Consider the following 19,458-nt stretch of genomic DNA (forward strand, 5'->3'; position numbering starts at 1 on the left):
ACACTACAAACTTTTGTTATTAATATTTTACTTTTTCCCATTTATTTTTCATTAAGAAAACTCTAACACGGTCTAACCGACGTAAATAAAAACAAAAACAAATCACCGAATGTTTTTCGTTACAGTATTCAATAACTATGACGTATCCTACCTATATAATATTATCATCTACAGCAATTCGTTTTTTTTTTTTTATCTATCTGTAGGTACCCATAACTATTACGTATGGATCATGTTTTTGCTTAAATGTTCTAAACGCAATAGTTGCGTGACTTCACGCATAATATGATGTTTACTGTAAACGTAACGTTATTACATATTTCTATAATAATATGTAATAAAAAGTAGGTATAGTATAAAAATTAATTCGAATCTGAGTAAAACTTCTTTCCTTTAAATGAAACTCAAAAAAGTAAAGAGTACCTTGGTCTTGTGAAGGCAGCTCGAGAAATTAATATTGTATTTAAAAGTAAGTCTTGTCATCGTGTTCCGCTTGAAAAAGCGAAGTCGGAGTAAATGGGGCTGGCATTTTATATTTATAAATTTTTTTTTAATAGCAAACAATTTATCATCCTTTCATATATTATGATTGTAACATAAATTGTATGTTTTAAATATATTATTATATATATAACATTTATTAAGATGTTTATATTAAGGATAATTCCCCTTAAAAATAATTTTACAAAAATATAAAACAGATAATATAATGTTGGATCAAGTATTTATTAAAATTAGGAGGATTTTTTTAAATTATTAATATATATATATATTTTTTTTGTTTTTATTGATTTTTTAAATTTATATTTTAAGTTACTAGGATTGTTTTAATTTCCATAGCCATCATAATACATCTATAGAACCCAAAATCATATACCTAATGGCTGTTGTCCTTAGTACACGAAGTCAAATAACTCAAAAGCTAATAGTTCGAATTTCGATTTTGAAAGGTCGACATTTTTAGAAAATTTTTCCGCTAAATAATTTACAGTAAAAAGGAGGAGTTAACGCCATTTGAAAAACAGAAGTTTGCATATAATAAGAAAACTCCTTAAGTAGTAGAAAATAATTTCAAGAATTTGAAAGTACGGCTAAATATTATATTCAAAAATTCCAAAATTCCCGTATTATTGAAGAAGAAAAAGGGGGGAGGGGGGTTAACATGCTTGGTATGTTATCACCCTGAATTTACATAATTCATTATTATTGTATTAAATGTTTTTTTTCATATATGTCCACAATAATAAGCAATTTTGTATGATATTATATATAGTATTATATAGTTCGTTTATAACTTTTATAATGTTTACCTACAAGTTGTACAAAATAAATAATAAATGGCTAGGTTATGATCATTTTGCGGTCTTATAATAGGCAAGTACCTTTTTTATCAGGTAATTTTTTTTTATAATTATTTTACTGTATTTATTTGTCATTGTATTAGACATTTCAGAAATACATTATACCAATTTTGTGATAGGCAACGATATTGTTTCATTTTTCAATATCGTCAAAATATTAACCATACCATATCTAAAAATATTGAACTCGTTAAACAATAATATTATCTATTCAATTGTAAAATAATTGTTATTATATATAACGGCGAACAAGAAAAATATATTAAAAAGGGACAGAAACGACAAAAAAAATCCTGTGAAAAGGTTAATTGATGTTTACATTTCATTTTCAATCGATATAACTTATATTTTTAAAAAAAATATCAGAAATCTGAAATAAAAAATAACCCGAAATTATATATCGAAATATAAAAACAAAATTTACGAGTTCGAGATCAAGTGAAAAAATGCATAAAATAATTCAAATAGGTGTACGAAATAATAATAAAATATGATTATCGATATCGTTGCTCGTCGCTATGCATGGTTATAATGTTGGCAGGAAAAGGCAGCAACTATTTAATAAGAAAAAAATGTTATATAATATATAATATATATAATAAATACACAATATGAAACAATATTGTAGAAATTGAACAGAAATTCTTTAGATGACGTGGTATGTACGTGGTATAGTATACTTTTTGAGTTATTTTCGTATATTTTTATATACCTACTAAAAATATGAGAAAATTCTAAAAAGCAGTTTAAACCCCGATTACTATTTATTTGCTCAACAGTTAAACATTTATTTAAGTTCAATATTTCTCACATTTTCAAAACTTAAGCTTGTAACTATACCGAAGTTTGAAAACCATGTGTAATTCGGTATTTTATAGCCATTTTTTAAGAAATTGTCTTAAGAGGACGCTACCCATACATTTGTTGTCTCCGTCTTACACACTTACGACATAGCAAATTTTCGTTCACTATTTTGATATGCTGTTATTTTTGATATTAGAGTGAATTGACCTATTATAACATTTTTGGATAATAACATTATGGCTTTTATTCGATGTTTTGATTTCAAGCGAAATATGAGCATTTTTAATTTTTGATATTTCACATACATATATCTCACTTTAAAATTAAAATATTGAAAAATCGCCAACGCTTAAGCACAGATAATATTCTTATCTAAAAGTATGATAATAGGTCAATTCACTCTAATATTAAAACTAAAAAGTCCTCTTAATTCTAATAACAAAAATAAATATATATGTATATTCTTGTCAACATTTCAGAAAATTCAATGCACTTCGGTATTTGTTCGCCTAAACTAAGTATTTAACAATATAATAAAATATTTCATGACATAAAAAATAGATTGGAGTGCTTACCGGCGGCCACCATTTGGAATAGGCAGGGCACAGACTGGTGACCGACCCCGTTCATTGCCCAACACGACAGCGTGCCGTAGTCTAGGTCGGCGACAGGTGTGTACCTGAGCACGCTGGTCGTGCCATTGGATATGTACCGTTCGGGTCCGATTTCGATCGTCTCTCCCGAGTTGTTGAACTTCCACCGAAACCCCTTGGCTGGAGGGTCAGCTTCCACCTCGCAAGGCACGTCCATGCTCTCGCCTCGGGACGCGCCGATCACCATCACCCGGTCCGTCCTGCAGCCAGGTGCATCTGTGGAAGCGCGATCAAAATTAAACATTGCGATTCGTATACGATATTAAAAATATTGCATAATATTATAGTGTCCATGTTTATACGATGACGGTACTATGTTGTATTGTACGATAAAATAACAAGGAAAATATCTGCACACTCGGAAGTCTCAGAGTTGAGGTCTGGTGAACGTAATAATTATACGATAGTTACATTATCGACTGGTAAAAGGAAAAACTGGCTAATGCCGACGTGGTTTATATACTATACGTGCAGGATAGCCAAAAGCTTAAGCTTTCGAATGCACGAGCACTATAATATTATAGTGTTCATCTGGCCATTTGAAAATGAGATATTATTTTATTTTTCGGGACATATTGTGATGTTTACTCACGGGCCACAGGAATGCCAACAAGTAGGGTCCAAATGCGTTTTTTGAGGTACAAGCGACTATAGCGAGTCAAAGACTTGGCGGGCTATAATATGCCCAACGTGTCATGATAATGCTCTGATTTTTTACTATATTATATTGTCGGCTATCATAGTTTTTAAACTTGTATACAAAAGGTACGTCGTGTTAACGCGAGTCATTATTTCTTTCCCTCGGATTGTTTAGATGGACTGAAGATGCACGCAATATTAACATAATATGAAAATTTCAATTTTGAAGTGTTTTCCTGATAAATGGCAAAGGTGCCCATTACCAGTCGACATGTGATTATCAGACCGAAACAGCGTGGTTTCTTTTTATAATCAAGGATATCAAAGCTCTGTAAGTTTGCATACACTTCAAACAATGTAAGTATAAGATATAAATTTGATTCATACAGTATCAATTATACTACCGTAAAGTTAAATGTGAGTTTTATTTGTTCACACGTTTAAGCTATTAAATGATAATATTATTATAATATTTACACTTATAAGTTAGTGAGTGATTTTTCTAAACTAAGTACAACTTCCAATATTTTAGAATTTTTTAAAATATGTATAATAAATTATATACCGCATTGTTATTTTGATATTTACTATTAAATATATTATTATCTAAAATTAATTGTGGTCACATTAGTATGGTATAATTCATAATAAATTAGGTACAAACATTTTTTTTTTGTTTTACTTAGATCAATTAAGAAACACTAATTATCTCTTACGCGGCTTACTCTACGATTTTCTGTCTACATGACTATTTTTTAGTATTTACTTTAGCTGTTTTTTGGTGTTTTTTTAAATCATATATTTTAGAATTTATAAGTACATATTCAATTGGCATACCTATATCATGTTTAGACAGACAGTAAGTCTTAAAACAGTGGTTAATACTCATGACAATTTTTTACCATGGTGGATCACTTGCGTTAATTCATGCGAGTTTTTTTCTAATGTCATTAAATTTTCATTAGGTAATTATAAAAATAATGTAAAAATTTTATTTTTTTTTATCTGGATATTTTTCTTTATCTGTTGATTATTTGACCCTAGATTTGGCAACCATTGAATATTTTGACTTTGGACGATTTAGTGTAGATAACTTGTCTTTTAAATATTTTTCCCAATACCGTTTGTATCAAACAGAAGTTTTTGTTCCGAAATTTCAAACCAAAATCACTGCAGTCATTTGGAATACCGTAAATTACAACGCCATTCGATTTTGTGTCAACCGCGATTTTATTTTATTTTTGTGAACGCACTTACGTTTGCACATTTCTCCGAACAGCAAAATACGGACTTCGCTAGGATATGTTGATGAAGGTACGGCGCTATCGTGAAATAAACGTATACGCGTGTATTATAATATACATATATTTATACGGCTACGAATTGGAATTTAATTAGGGTGTATTTGTTTTATGCACACCCGATCCACTGGTGAGTGTAGATTCACATTCACGTTTTATGACGCCAAGTCAATATTATTTCAATCTCGTAACTGCTCAAATTACAATTTATTATTATTTGGCACATATTACTTGATGCTCTATTCCATTTCGTATCAGTGTCAATATTATAATATATACATAATATGTACATAATGATTTGCGAAGCATGCTCGTTCACATTTTTTTTTTTTTCACTGGGCAATGAATTTATTCAAGTACTGATGTTCAGAATTTCTACGAATAAATAGTATGCATATTACGTAGACATAGTTTTAAATATTTAGATATTTGCCATTAAAGGAGCGATCCCAATTTTTTTTTTTCAAATGAGAATCTCCGTTTTCCTGTAAGTTGTTAAGCGGGTGACTTTCTTGAAAATGTGAATGTACCTAAATCAAAATTAAAACAGTTCCCTTGTTTATGAGTTATTAAGATTTGTGTACTAAGGATAATTATTATTATAGGTCTCATAAGTCATTTCATCTAATAGGTTTAGATGATGTGGGGATGATGATTATGATTTTACAATTAAAGTAATTAATAAATTAAATTCAACATTTTATAATAATTATTTGTAAATATTGTCAGAGTATAATAAATTCTAAATCTTAAATTAGATACATATTACATTTCATACTATTAATATGTTGGTTTCTACTTGATAAAAATAATTGTGTTTAGCTATTACCTATTAGTAATTATGCGTATGTACTTCATTCCTATAACTATATTTATAACTAAATTGTAAACTTAAGTACCTAATTTATATCTTTGTCATTATTTCTATACTGCCTTTTTGTTATTTTTGTTAAAATAGTAATTTGTATATACTGTGTAATCTCTAAGAAAATAACTCGCTACCTTCAATTCAAGCTTTGCTTGAAGAAGGTAGCTAAACCAAATTTTTTTTCAGTATATTTGTACTCGTATTTATATGATTAAGTAAATGGTTTTAAATCTATAAAATAAATAAATATTTAATTAATGTACTTAAACATTCCATTAATAGAATTTGAATAAATTCATTATTAGTTGAGAAAATGAGGACGAGAATGCTCGATGAATCGTGCTCTGTATTATACAGTAACAATATTGTTTAGTATAAACGTTTTTAGATATCATACAAAATTTCAGTTAAAAACTAAAACAAATTATGATACTTTATTATTATAAAGTACAACAATGCAAAAACAAAAAAGTAAAAATACAGGTTTAAAAAACACAACATAGAATGACAGAAATTACGTAAATACATTTAAAAGTTCATGACGAACATTTTGAAGCGACTGACTGACTGGCGTTCGTTATTTCTGCTTAAACTATATTTCCGGGAAACTGTTTTTGGTGCAAAAATAAAATGTTGGATACTTGTTTGACTCGCAATACTTACTTAAACACAATATTATGGTGTCTTAGAGTAATGTATTTATAAGGCGAACCGAGGCAATCATGTTATAACGATATAGAAAACACGGTTTACAATATTTTACAAACGTAATCCAGATGGTAAAACTCTACGAGCAGAAAAAAAGTCAAATTACACAGTAAGACTGACCATCGTTATTTTTTAAACAGCAAAAATAAATGAGTTCGGGTTAATACTACGATAATAATATACCTACTTAGATATTATTTTCTATAGTCTATACTGGTGTACAATCCGGGATATCAAAACAATTATACAAGGTTTGTTTTATCTGTACTATATTATTATTAACAAGGCAAGTTAAAATCTGAGTATATATCTCCCGTGCACTTCATGCTCACAATAACAAATTATTATAGTGATAACATGATAAGGTGAACGACTGCACTGAAGTTGATGTTATATTATTTCAATTAAACCGTGACCACCACTGAAAGTGATATTTGTAAATATTAGATTTTAACATATTTTGCTGTGTATAGATATTTTATTTTTCCAACCGATTTTGAAAGATAGTCGTTTTCGTTGTTATGCGGTTACAATAAATTATTAACAAAAATATATTTATGATTCATAGATTTTTCTTGTAGAGGAAAAATATCGAGTAACGCCGTCCTATGGTTTTTTAAACAACAATTTTATTCCGCCGAATATTTACCGCGTTTTTATACGGACAGGACCGTTATTATTCGCGTTGTTAAAAAAAAAATCAGGCTATATTTTGTGTTTTAACAACAAAAAATACTCGTAATGGCAATAAATCATTAACACTTTTTTCGCAATCGATCATACGTCGGAAAACGGTACTCCAATCGGTTTTATGTATAAATAATATCGTGTACCTACGTAATATAACATTATTATAATATAATATTATTGAATTTTGTGCGTGCTTCTACCAACCTATATTATATGGGTGAGTTTGTGTGTGTGTGATTCCACGCTAGGGTGTTTAATACCGATTTTAAACGCCTAAGTAATAGTAGTAATATGAAACATAAAATAACGTTAAATATAATGAACGATTTTTTTTTTTGCCATTATATATAGCCCATAATGCGTTATATACAGAGTGTTCACTTTTTAGTAGTATCAATGCTCAATACCCTCAATGTACACAATTTTCGACCACGTCGTTACACAGAGAAACCCCAGGGGAATTAAACAAAAGGTTTCGGACGAGTGTAAATTATTAGTATTATTATTATAGTGCACGGGTGGGATAGATACCTAAGTCATGAACACAATACACTGCACACAATTAAGTGTATTTATTTTATTCCGGTCATAAAGCAACGGTCGCGTGGCACATTAAATTGAAACCTTACAGTAAAATAAAATAAAAACAAATAAACACCAATGGCATGATAAATGTCATGCCGTGAGTTTTAATAACACTATCTGTTAGAAATAACGGTTTCAGTTCTTTTTTTACTAACTATAATCATTATTATCTATTTTTAATTATTATTATAATGTAACATTTAATTTTATTTTTTTTTATTGAACTTAAGCTCTATCGACTAAGGCCATTAGCTGTTGTAGGGGATTATAAACTATGGTTGGTAAGGTTGGTACGGTAGGTAAGCAAACACGTATATGTGTGGCAAGGATTTTACTACTACGAACACGGGTGGTCACCCATCCGGGAGCTACTAGCAACGAGCGTTACTTACTCTCAGTCGAATTCCGCGACTGAAAGCAGCCAACACGCCGCGCCAAGCCACAATGTAACATTATATTTTATAATTGATATTAGGACCTAATCCAAATTTAAATGTCTTAATATTGTTTGATAACCTAAAAATCATTGTGTCCATCCGAATATGCTAATCAATTTCAAACAATACTTTTCACAAACAATATACAATATTCATAGATTTTCTTTTGAATTGTTTATTTCCATAATTTTAAAACGACTCCGGCAAGCACTTAATCTCTTATTGCTGTATACCATTACATTTAAAGACTTAATTTACTATCGTATCGCGTAAATTGTGTATGATTTTTGTATAAAGTCATATTATTATACGTAGACATTTCTTTTTTAAGATTTTATCGTAGTAATGGAATGATATTTTACCATTTTCAAATGAGCATCGTTGCAATAGCACCGAGAGAGGGCTACTCCCCGCAACCACCCGCGCGCACACACACACACACACACACACACACACACACAACTGAGTATCTTGTATACATCGATGTTATATTCATACGACGACAAGAGATAGAGTGCGAGAGAGAAAAGAATCGTTTCGGTACGGACATATTATTATATAGTCGGTGGCCGCAACCGTTCCATAATATTATGGTAATAATATTATATTACGTTTTTCATTTCAAACATTCGACCCGTTCATCTATAGCAATGGAGCAATGGCTTCCCCCCCAACCCGTGTTACACACACGAATACGAGAAAACGCATTTACATAAAATCGTCTCTCTCTCTTTCTCACTCTTTTTTCCATCAATCTGATTTCCAACACGGTGTACGCAACACGCTCACATACGCCGACGGTCACTGTGCTCGTGAAATGCGTGAATATAGCAAAATCCACGTTCATAGGCAAAGGTTCACGATATTATTATATAAGTACAGTTGTAGTCGTTTTATACGATTGCACGGCCGGCGCCTCAAAGAACACGATTGCTGTGATGCAGGTGCGAGACGGGGTTCATTTTGCGCGTAGGTATGTCGGCCCTTAAACACCACCACAGCGCCGACCGCAGAAATGTCCGTCCTTAATTGATGGATGGGGACCCCTTCCGAAAACGATTCATTATTTCACGCACACATTCGGTCGAGCCACGTCCACGGAGTCGTAGACGCGTTATTGGAAAATCCTGGCTCGCTCGCGTACAATATGTTTTATGTGGTAGGTACGCCGACGACCGGATATTGCAGCGTTTCCCGGAAGAAAAAAAACCCGTTTAATGTCTTACATGTAAACATTGTGTGCGAATTATAAAATAACACGTATTGCGTGTTGTGTTTGGATCAACTGCTGGCCGGCGTTCGGTTTCCGGTTGGAGGTGGTAGGTACGATATGTGAGGTGGAGGCGAGTGTTCAAGGTGTGATCGCATTGCAGAGCGTGAAACCCCTGTGAAGAAAAAAACTCCACGACCCAAATTAACCTCAGTAACACTTTATGCCGTCACAGGGCAAGCTGGTATAACTGAGATGGTAACAATAATATATATAATAGTTTTTGTTCACAAACTTAGTCAAATTGGCCACACGATTTTCATCATTAGCACTTAATTAATCAATAGGTACCCAAATGTTATCGTCAGGTTATAGTGTTATACAATAATTATATTAACGTATATGAGCAATTGTTCGCGATATTATCTCATCACAGGTCTCGTTGTCATTAAAATAATAATTTCACAACTATTGTCACAACTGGAATATTCTGTACGAACCGGGTAGGTACCTCAGCTTTACTTTGGCGTTATCAGTGATCGTAGTATATTGCAAATGTCCCTGACATCACACATTTTGTTATTTTATATAGTACCCTACGTTACATTTTCAGTCGGATACTCATTGTGAATAATAATGGTATTCTATTGTGTCATTGTATAACTTTGACGTGGTCCGCAGTAGTCGTAAGTACAAAATAACAATTACCACTGCGCGTACCGACGACGCTCGTTCTTACTTCCTATAAGCGCCACTTGAGGATACAATACTAGCATGACTCGGTCTACTCTTTCGATTTACCCAATTATGGGAGAGGTGGGACAGAGTACCGAGCCAGCTGGATATATATACGGACCGGCAGCATACACCGACACTTGACTTGGTGACGTCCGGGGGCGAACGCAAGAAAAAATTTCGGGTAGAGTTTTTGAAAAATGTAAAATTATCATAATTAATATCATATTATACTAAACATTACTCATAAAATAATATAATCTAATAATTGAGGGGGACGCGTACTCTCACACTGCGTTCGCCACTCGCGACTTAGTGTTGGGAGAGTGTATTTTAGCGACGATATTAAAACGTCAAGAATGGTCAATTAATGAGAACGGCGAAAAAACGAAACATTTTAGTGATTTGTCCAGGCCGCTGCTCGGTACAAAAATATCATATAATATTATTATATTGTGTATACGGGCAGCCGCAGCGCGATCGATTATGACTATTTTTACTTGGCCAGAGCGCATACTATAGTAATAATAATAATAATAATAATAGTATAACAATAACAGAAATATTATATTGCCCGGCGAGTAGCGCGTTTGCGGTATTCAAAACAAAACGGATGGGTTTTAGGTACATCCGGCGGCGGAGTAAAATGTACACACAACCGCCGCCGCCACCGCCGCCGCCGCTGGCACACCGTGACCCGTCAAGGAAACGGGGATTTTTTTTTCGTTCGGTTATTTTATTGTTCAAAAATGTTTTTATTTATTGTAACAATAAAGGAAACACGGCGGGGACCGGGGCAGTCGCGGGGGTAGCTTCGCCGCGCCGAACGTCGGTATGACCGGAACCGGCGAAACTACGTCGGAAGGGAAAGGGTTAAGTCGTGAAAATCCCCTCGGCACACGTCCTAGCCGTACCACTGTACAGAAGCGCGTGCGCGCGCATATACAGACACACACACACACACACACACACACACACCCACACACCCACACACACACACGCATACACCCACACCCACACCCACACACATGGCCACAGTGAGTGGCCAACGTTAGAGCGTTCGTTTTCGCACATGCGCGTTGCAGAGAGCAATGGGCACGCGTCCGATGTCGCGTGCGTGCGTACGTATATTATTTTGTCGGGGGAAACGATAACTCAAGTGGAACGAGTTAAAAAATAATTTGTTTTTAGCCGGCGGCGTTTCCGCGTGATAAAGATTCGTTAGCCAGCGGTATCGTATGATGCAGTTCCGGTGGTGTGCGGGTGGGTTTATTTGAGGGCCACGTGCTCGGATTAACCACCCACTAAAGCTATAGCTCAGTCCGATGTCTGCTATCGCAATTTTACCGGCGACCGACGGTAGGTCCCGTTCGGTTTCGATACCGCGTGGAAATACACTGTCCCGTCGAATTTTAAAACAATCTATGTAAAATGCCTCCCTGCAGAGAATAGTGTGTTACGGTGTAGTCGCCAGTCGGCTATATACGGATGTTAAATACTTAGCAGCATACATTCGATCATGCGATTCTAGGAGTAGTAGTTGATAGTAATCGGTCAGTAGATATTTAAACAAAAAATAACGTAAATATTAACACAAATATAGAACACTTCGAATTCGAGTAGAATGTTTCAATGCGTGTAACGATCCGTTACGTTAATTAATAAGGATAAACGGCAAATTATTTGTATTACATTGAAAATATCCTATATACATAGCGTAGGTAAAGTTTTGGCTGGTTAATTAGTGGGAGGGGATAAAATAACCAACTTCCCTTCAATGAATCACGTATTCTCGGGACAAATAACACGTTCATTTTTTCGCTATATAATTTAGTCCAGACATTTTTTAGAGGAAATTTTCAACCCTTTAAATTGGCATATAAACTATTTGGTCAGAATAATATAACAGCTATTTGTGATAAAAGAATAAAATCTGTTTTTATTTTTTTTTCAACAAAATCCTAATTACTTAATGTTAACATATGTCAGGATGAAGCTTGGGACCGATAGACGACAACATTCTCAATTCTCGAATTTTCGATATAATTGCAAAAATATTAACTATTGGGTATCGTCAAAATACATAACTTTTTAGAAAAGTTGTAAGTTTCAAAACAATACTTTCAAAATATAAAATGATACACTTATCTTTTATCCAAACACTCGCTGTTTGAAGGTTACATATAACATATACCTATAGGAAATGATTTTAAGGGGCTTGCCATCGGACAATATTATTGTTTCAACCAAAATGTACCAATATTTTGCCAATCATAACGATGAACCAGATAACGCGCTAAGACTTCTGAAAACTGATTGGAATTGGTTATGGCCAGTTGTACCATCTCCGATTAAAGTTAACCAGAGTTTAATCGGCCGAATTTGCCCGGTTAATATCTGTTATCAGCTGATTAAGCGTAATCGAAGTTTAACCGTAGACGTGTACAACTGGCCCTTAATATGTCTACTTGAGATCGAGCAAGCCACTTTTCAATATGTTGTTGTAAAAACTCCTATGCATTTTGTTTAAATATTTACGAATCCATCTGTGCTATGGTGGATAGGTTATAGGACTTGGTATATTTTCAAACGTGGCTCGAACAAATTTTCTGAGAACTCAAAAACAATCTCCAAAAAGTTCATCAAAATCATTTGAGTACAATTATTTAGTATAATAATTATTAGCAACAAACATGCATTCATTTTTATATTTATATAATAGTATCTTTTATTTCTTTAACCAAGGGCCACTGTAGGTATATAATATTATTATAACATTTAATCAAAAATGTTTAGATTTTTGTGAGCTAAATCAAAATTTCTGTGACACCATCCTTATAGCAACATAATATGTGGGTTGAAAGGAAATCTCGAGGAATATGTTTACACGCATTTTTTTGCAAATGGTTAAATAGTTTCCAAGTCTATAAACCCCATACAAACGGTCCTATTATTATAATTTATATATTACATATTATAATGTATTTATATATATATATATATTATATAGATAGATAGATATATTACATTTAATCCGTAGGCTGAGTTCGTTGCTGAACGATTCTCCTTCGGAATTGGTTGCTCGACAAGCGTATCTGCCGGCAACGTTTCTGGTCACTCTCTGCAAAACCAAGTTGTTGTCGCTTTTCATTGTTCTCGCCGACGAGTTCAGGTTCAACGTAAGACCCTAAAAACAAATGTATTAATTATTAACTATGCGCATGAACAATATGTCGACATTTTATATACGCATCCGCATGGATGCTTATTTCATATTTAGTGTAGGTACCTAGATTGGCTAGATTACGCTTACCTAGATCGAAAATCTACTACTATAATAATAGTTATAATATTTATATAATATAATATATTATATTATATTCCAATTGATAAAAAACAATGAGATTCACAAATATATTAAAGTGGAAAAACGTTTTTATTATTTTATATAAAGTGCACATAGCACACATATTATATGTATAAACATTGAATATTGATATTATGAATCGTGCACCAATTAAACATATATGTCCAAGTTTTTTTTACCATACATAGGTCCCTACCCCTATCTAGGGGGGTCATATCCATGTATTTTCTTGCACATTGAGAATAATGAGGCCATTATTTTTATCTAATAATAAATATTAATACAATATTCAGTTTTGAAGACGCCCCTCTAAATTTAAAGGTTTGATAATTTTTTTTATGGAATTAACACCTTAATATCTTAAGTTTTTAAATTTTTACTAAAAAAAAAATGAACAGATTAAAACTATACGGGATAAATGCGATTTGCGATAGTATATTATAATAAAATACGGGGTTTGTGCGTATTTTTTATTTATCACTTTTACACTTTCTTTACCTATATATGTACACATGCTTTGAAGTGCCATTGAATAAAAACCACTCATTTGAAAATGCAAACAGTTTTATAAAGTCGCTAGGTTAGATATCTTACTCTCTCACTCTCTCTCTCTCACTCTCTCTCTCTCTCTCTCTCTCTCTATATATATATATATATAGTATGTATATTATCATACAGAGTAGTATCATACAGGGTGATAACCAAGCATACTCACCATCATTTTCCACTAATAATGCATTTATTTTAGTTATAATTTTTAGAATCGTCAATGGAAATAATTTACCTTACTTTTAAATAATTTGAGTATTCATACCATATTTTATGATAATATCTATTTTTTTTTCAATTGAGTACCCACTACCTTTTTTTAATTGTCTGTTTTTATGGAGATAATTTGTTTTTTTGTAACTGATGTGTATACGTAATATTTCATTCAAGTAGTTTCTGATTGCCACGTATAATAAAAGTATATACCAGTGTTTCCCAAACATTTTTTTCAAGACTAATTATTATTTGTTAGGTACTAATTGTTACTGAAAACTTTCAATAAACATTACATTTTTCTCAATAAAAAGTACTTTAAGTAGGTCTGGATGAAATTAACGGCCATAGACCAAACGAACATTAAAATATTCACAGTAAATAATATTGTATAATATTATATTGAAACTCATATTTCACTATATTTGTATTTTTTTTTCTAAATTAAGTCACATCTCTAGTAATTTTAGATTTTGAATGGAGTGGACCAATTGGTTTTAAAAAAATAAGTGTGTTTCCTAACCTTTTGGAGGGAGCAGTAAAAATGCTTCAATTTTCAACTTTTACGGCAGTTTCTGGTAGCAATTTGGATATAGTTAATACTCTGAGAGTAAAAAAGATAGAACGTTTAAATGTATTTAAATATATTTTAATGTAACAAGTATCTTTATTGGTTTTTCTTCATTTATCAATACATCAGTTAAAAAGTATCAGAATTGTCTAGTTAAACTGGACATTATTCACCAAAAATACGATAATTTCCAAATTATTATATAAATGTTCAATTTTAATAGTTAAATAGCTTATAAATTATAATGTTAACGAATATAGCTTAAATGGTAAAAATCTATGTAACTATTTGAAAACATGGTGATTTCGAATATTTAAAAATTCCTCAAATGTGAATTATAAATTATAATAAACGAATATTTATTAGTTTGATAGCACCCGGAACATGTTTGGTGGATCACCCTGTTTACAATTTATTCTTTACTGTAGTTTGTACACAAGTAGAGTCCACGCACACAAGTTATTGAATTTGGCGAGGTCGTCGTTATATAAAACCGCATGACAAGTTTTATACCCCTTTGCATTCGACACAGCCACATGCAACTCCGCATACGTACGCGTCCGACACAGTTTTCTCCACGGACCACTTCATATTCTTCGAAAAACAATAATAATCTGACAACATGTAACTAGTCAGTACACAAGCGCAGAAGAAAAACAACAACAGTGGCATCATTGCCGCCGTTATCCAAAATTTAATAGTACACTAACACAATTTTGCCGTTCTACTCCCATCGACACACTGCAAGTGCTCACGTCCTGTTATCCCCGGTGGCATAACGCAGGACGTGTATAGAATGTTTGGTTTATGCGTATTGTATAACTTATACCACTACCATGGATCAGACTCTGCAATATAAAGCTCGTGTGAAATACAAAAACGGCGATACAACACGAATCAGTTGTAGACAGTGCAGCAGAGTCTGTCACTTGTCGGCAAAAAAAATTGTATATTATGTTCCATCGTCCACGTACAAGCGTGCAATTTTTATGTATAGACATATTTTATTTAATATTATAGTATAATTTTATACGTTTTTACATTTTGTGTTCGAAAACCATACTAATGTAATCTGATGGAAGCTTTTAGTACCTACTTTTAAATAGTATGAACAAATTCTAAGTAGTCGTAAACTCATAAAATATAAAATATAGGTAGTCTTGTTGGTGAATACACAGATCATATATTTTAATCAATTCTGTAGTCAATATTCCATAATGTACTGTTGGCCGTTGTGTTAATATTTAATGTAGGTAAGTGCATGGTTATATGTTCTGATTGGCTGTGGCGGCAGAAAACACGACGTTTTATATAAAAATAGTATTATTGCTACACAAATTTTATTATAGAGTATTTCTACCTATATTGTTTTACAAGAATAATTATTTCTTGTCGGGTGGCACTGCTGGGAGCCTTCTTACTTAAAATTAATGTTCCTATGTCAAACGTTATTTTATGTCACCATCACACTTACTCATCATGCCTGTGTAGTATAGACTGTAAGTAGGTTTTTTAGGTTCAAAAGTAAGATGATTTTATTTATCATAGTTTAATGGTATTACTGATTTGTGTATAAACTAGCTATGTGTGATCACATGAGTTCTCTAATATTATTTCTCGTACTATTAATAAAAGCCGCATTCCGGATAGGTATATTTAAAATTATTATACTTTTCGGTACCTAAATTATCTGGAACCGGTACCAAAATTATTTGGAGCCGATACCTATATTATTTTTTTTATTGAAACCAGAACCGAACCTCAACAGTTATTTTATTTTTGGAGAACCAGTACCGGAATCGATTCCGATTAATTCAAAATGTTCCAGTCCCTGATACAAATAAAATCATCACTGTTACACACTCGATGAAGATGACGAATACTCTAAGTCCACTATGATACACTATTGCGACTTCCGGGGTTATTGGAATTGTATTAATTTAAAAATATATCTCGATTAAAAATCACTATATTTTTATAATTTATTTCCTATCAGCCATCCATAGATGATATAATTGAGGTAACTTAAAACATATTGTATCATCAATTTGAATTTAAAATAAAATATATCGATATAAGTCATCAACCGAAAACTCAGTCAAAGAATATTTATTTTCATTTTACTAGTATAATCGTTGATTATATTATATAATATATTGGTAGAATATTCAATCTTCACTCCGTGGTTATTATAAAATGCATTATATAAATATGTTGTAAAAGACCTGTAGAGATGATGTATCATTTTTCATTTTTTTTTATTCACTGGTCGTGAAGATAAAAGATTAAACTCAAGATAGTTTAAATTCTTTTATGTTACAACATCTTAAAATTACATTTTTCAATCTGAAAATCGTATCAACGAATTCACGTCATGCAGGAAAAAACATTATTTTCAAATAAGTAAGAATTATTACCCAGCAATATCGTTTGGCGAACCTACTTTTACTGATTTAAGCTTAGCCGGAATTTATTATTTTATTTTGTTATACTTAGTTAATTATCGATGTTGGAATAACTTGGAAGTACCTAAACGAACTAATGACTTATAACCAATATAGATAATATTTATTAATGTTACGCACTGCTTAATAATACATAATATAAATATTAATATAAGTAATACCTATATAGTCTATACGGAGAATAGAAAAAAATCGTATATAATTAGTACATACCTAACTCTATAAAATATATAGATTTAAAATATTAATTTTTTTATTTGGAGTCGTAGACACATTTAATTATATTACTTCCCGGGTCTATAAGGGTCATGTCATATTATTTTTTGTTACATTCATTATTTATTCCTACACTGGCGGGGTTTATTCATCTGAATTATTGTAATTTATCGTGCAGGTCTACCCCGATATTACCGTCTATTATTGCCACGGGAGTATAGCTATATATAGGTATGAATAAGTGTTTTGGCCAATAACTGAATATAATATAATATGTTTCATGTCTCTTAAAATTACAAGAACTTATTTAAGTGAAATATGAAACTATATTTTAAATAATTATTGTTATATTATTGTAATATGGCAATTTATGACGTAGGTAAAAGTGTATGATGAAGTAATTACCATTCTGCAACTATTGAGTTGTATTAACGGCCTAATGTGATTTCACGCGTATATAACGACCTCTAAAGTAAATAATTGAGTTCAACTAAAATTACATAATATCTAATCTTATATAATATTATTATTGTACTATTCTATTGAAAAATTTAAAACACAATAATAAATTAGAGTCTGCATTTAAAAAAATACTATGAAATGTTTACTATGAAAATTATAAGTGAAAAAAAAATATGTATTTATAATTTGGAGATCGGTATAAGCGCAAAATCTCATTTGCCCGTTATTACTTATTACAACTAAATAGTTGAATAATAAATACTCAATTATACTTCCATATGTCATAAATTGCTAATACAACATACATAATATAATTATATTTTATAGGTATAATATTGTTTTTCATGCAATTAAATTTTGATTAGGTATACCTAATGTCCATAGTAAATATTATTATTATTTATTTAAATCGTATTTTTTAAGTGCAGACTAAATTGTAAAGTGTTTTGATTTTTCCAATAGAATAGTAGGTATATTATGTGTAGGTACAATAAAAGATAATAAATAACTAGTTACAATTTTATTTTTATTTAGTCTAGTCTAATAATTTTAGACGTTTATTTGAGGTATTTTAAAATGTTTTTAACTTCTCGACTTTTCTGGGGAAAAAAATGCTCTGATTATAAATTTCGATGCCCGATGTATGTTTTAGGAAACAAATATTAGATTGTATAACTTAGAGTTTTTATTATAGCTAAAATATTAACGATACATTATGCCAATGTATCGTTAATATTTTAGCTATAATAAAAACTTACGTATTACATTTTTAAGCTTTTTGATCGGATAAATAATTTTTATTGACATTTATAGTAAAAAAAAAATCTTAATTAATCAAATACAATCCAAGCGGTATAACCAAGCTGGTTACTAAACAATTTTAATACATTTTCATTTTTTTTTCTCCAGTTATTTTAAAATGCACTAAATATTTTCAATTTTTACCTTCTAAAAGTACCAACTAGATCCAATATTTGCTTCCAAATACATACATCGGGCATCGAAATTTATAATCAGAGCATTTTTTTCCCCAGAAAAGTCGAAAAGTAAAAACATTTTAAAATACCTCAAATAAACGTCTAAAATTATTAGACTAGAGTAAATAAAAATAAAATTGTAAGGTATTTTATACAAGTAGTTCATACTTTTATCGAAAAATTACAGATGATTTTAGATATTTTAAATTGGTACCTATGCAAATACAGTGTTTTTTTCAAAAATGAATTCATTCTGGGAAGACGTATATGAAATTTACGTCTTGCTTACTATAGCTGACAGTTGAAACTTGATAAATATATTTTTTTTAAAGTAATAATAATACGAGGAATGAGGGGGGGGGACTTCAGCCCGTTAGCCCCCCCCCCCTGCAGACGCCACTGGTACTACTATTATTACATTTTCTGTTATTATATACGGTGCAATTTCTCTACTCAAACATCTGGTTTCCGTAGTGTAGTGGTTATCACGTGTGCTTCACACGCACAAGGTCCCCGGTTCGATCCCGGGCGGAAACATGTTTTTTGCTTATTTTTTTTTAAAATGATATTTTTTTTGGTATTGTAATTTATTATAAGATAGCGAGATTAATTGTGTAGTAAATTATAATATATTATTGTTGATAAAA

General features: G+C 31.4%; 1 protein-coding gene and 1 non-coding gene across 2 annotated transcripts in view; one reads left to right on the forward strand and one right to left on the reverse strand.

Annotated features, from left to right (window-relative positions):
- LOC132949232 (nephrin-like) overlaps positions 1 to 19,458 on the reverse strand; it is a 354,694-nt gene that overhangs the window by 19,606 nt on the left and 315,630 nt on the right. Inside the window, exons 9-10 of the mRNA XM_061020012.1 lie at positions 13,019 to 13,178; positions 2,741 to 3,034 (exon numbers count right to left, since the gene is read on the reverse strand). Coding sequence (XP_060875995.1) covers positions 2,741 to 3,034; positions 13,019 to 13,178 — 454 coding nt within the window. The remainder of the gene's footprint in view (positions 1 to 2,740; positions 3,035 to 13,018; positions 13,179 to 19,458) is intronic.
- Positions 19,276 to 19,348, forward strand: Trnav-cac (transfer RNA valine (anticodon CAC)). Its single transcript has one exon. It is a non-coding gene; the product is annotated as a tRNA-Val (tRNA).

The sequence above is a fragment of the Metopolophium dirhodum genome, chromosome 7 (assembly GCF_019925205.1).
Source record: "Metopolophium dirhodum isolate CAU chromosome 7, ASM1992520v1, whole genome shotgun sequence".
Classification (NCBI taxonomy): Eukaryota; Metazoa; Arthropoda; class Insecta; order Hemiptera; family Aphididae; genus Metopolophium; species Metopolophium dirhodum.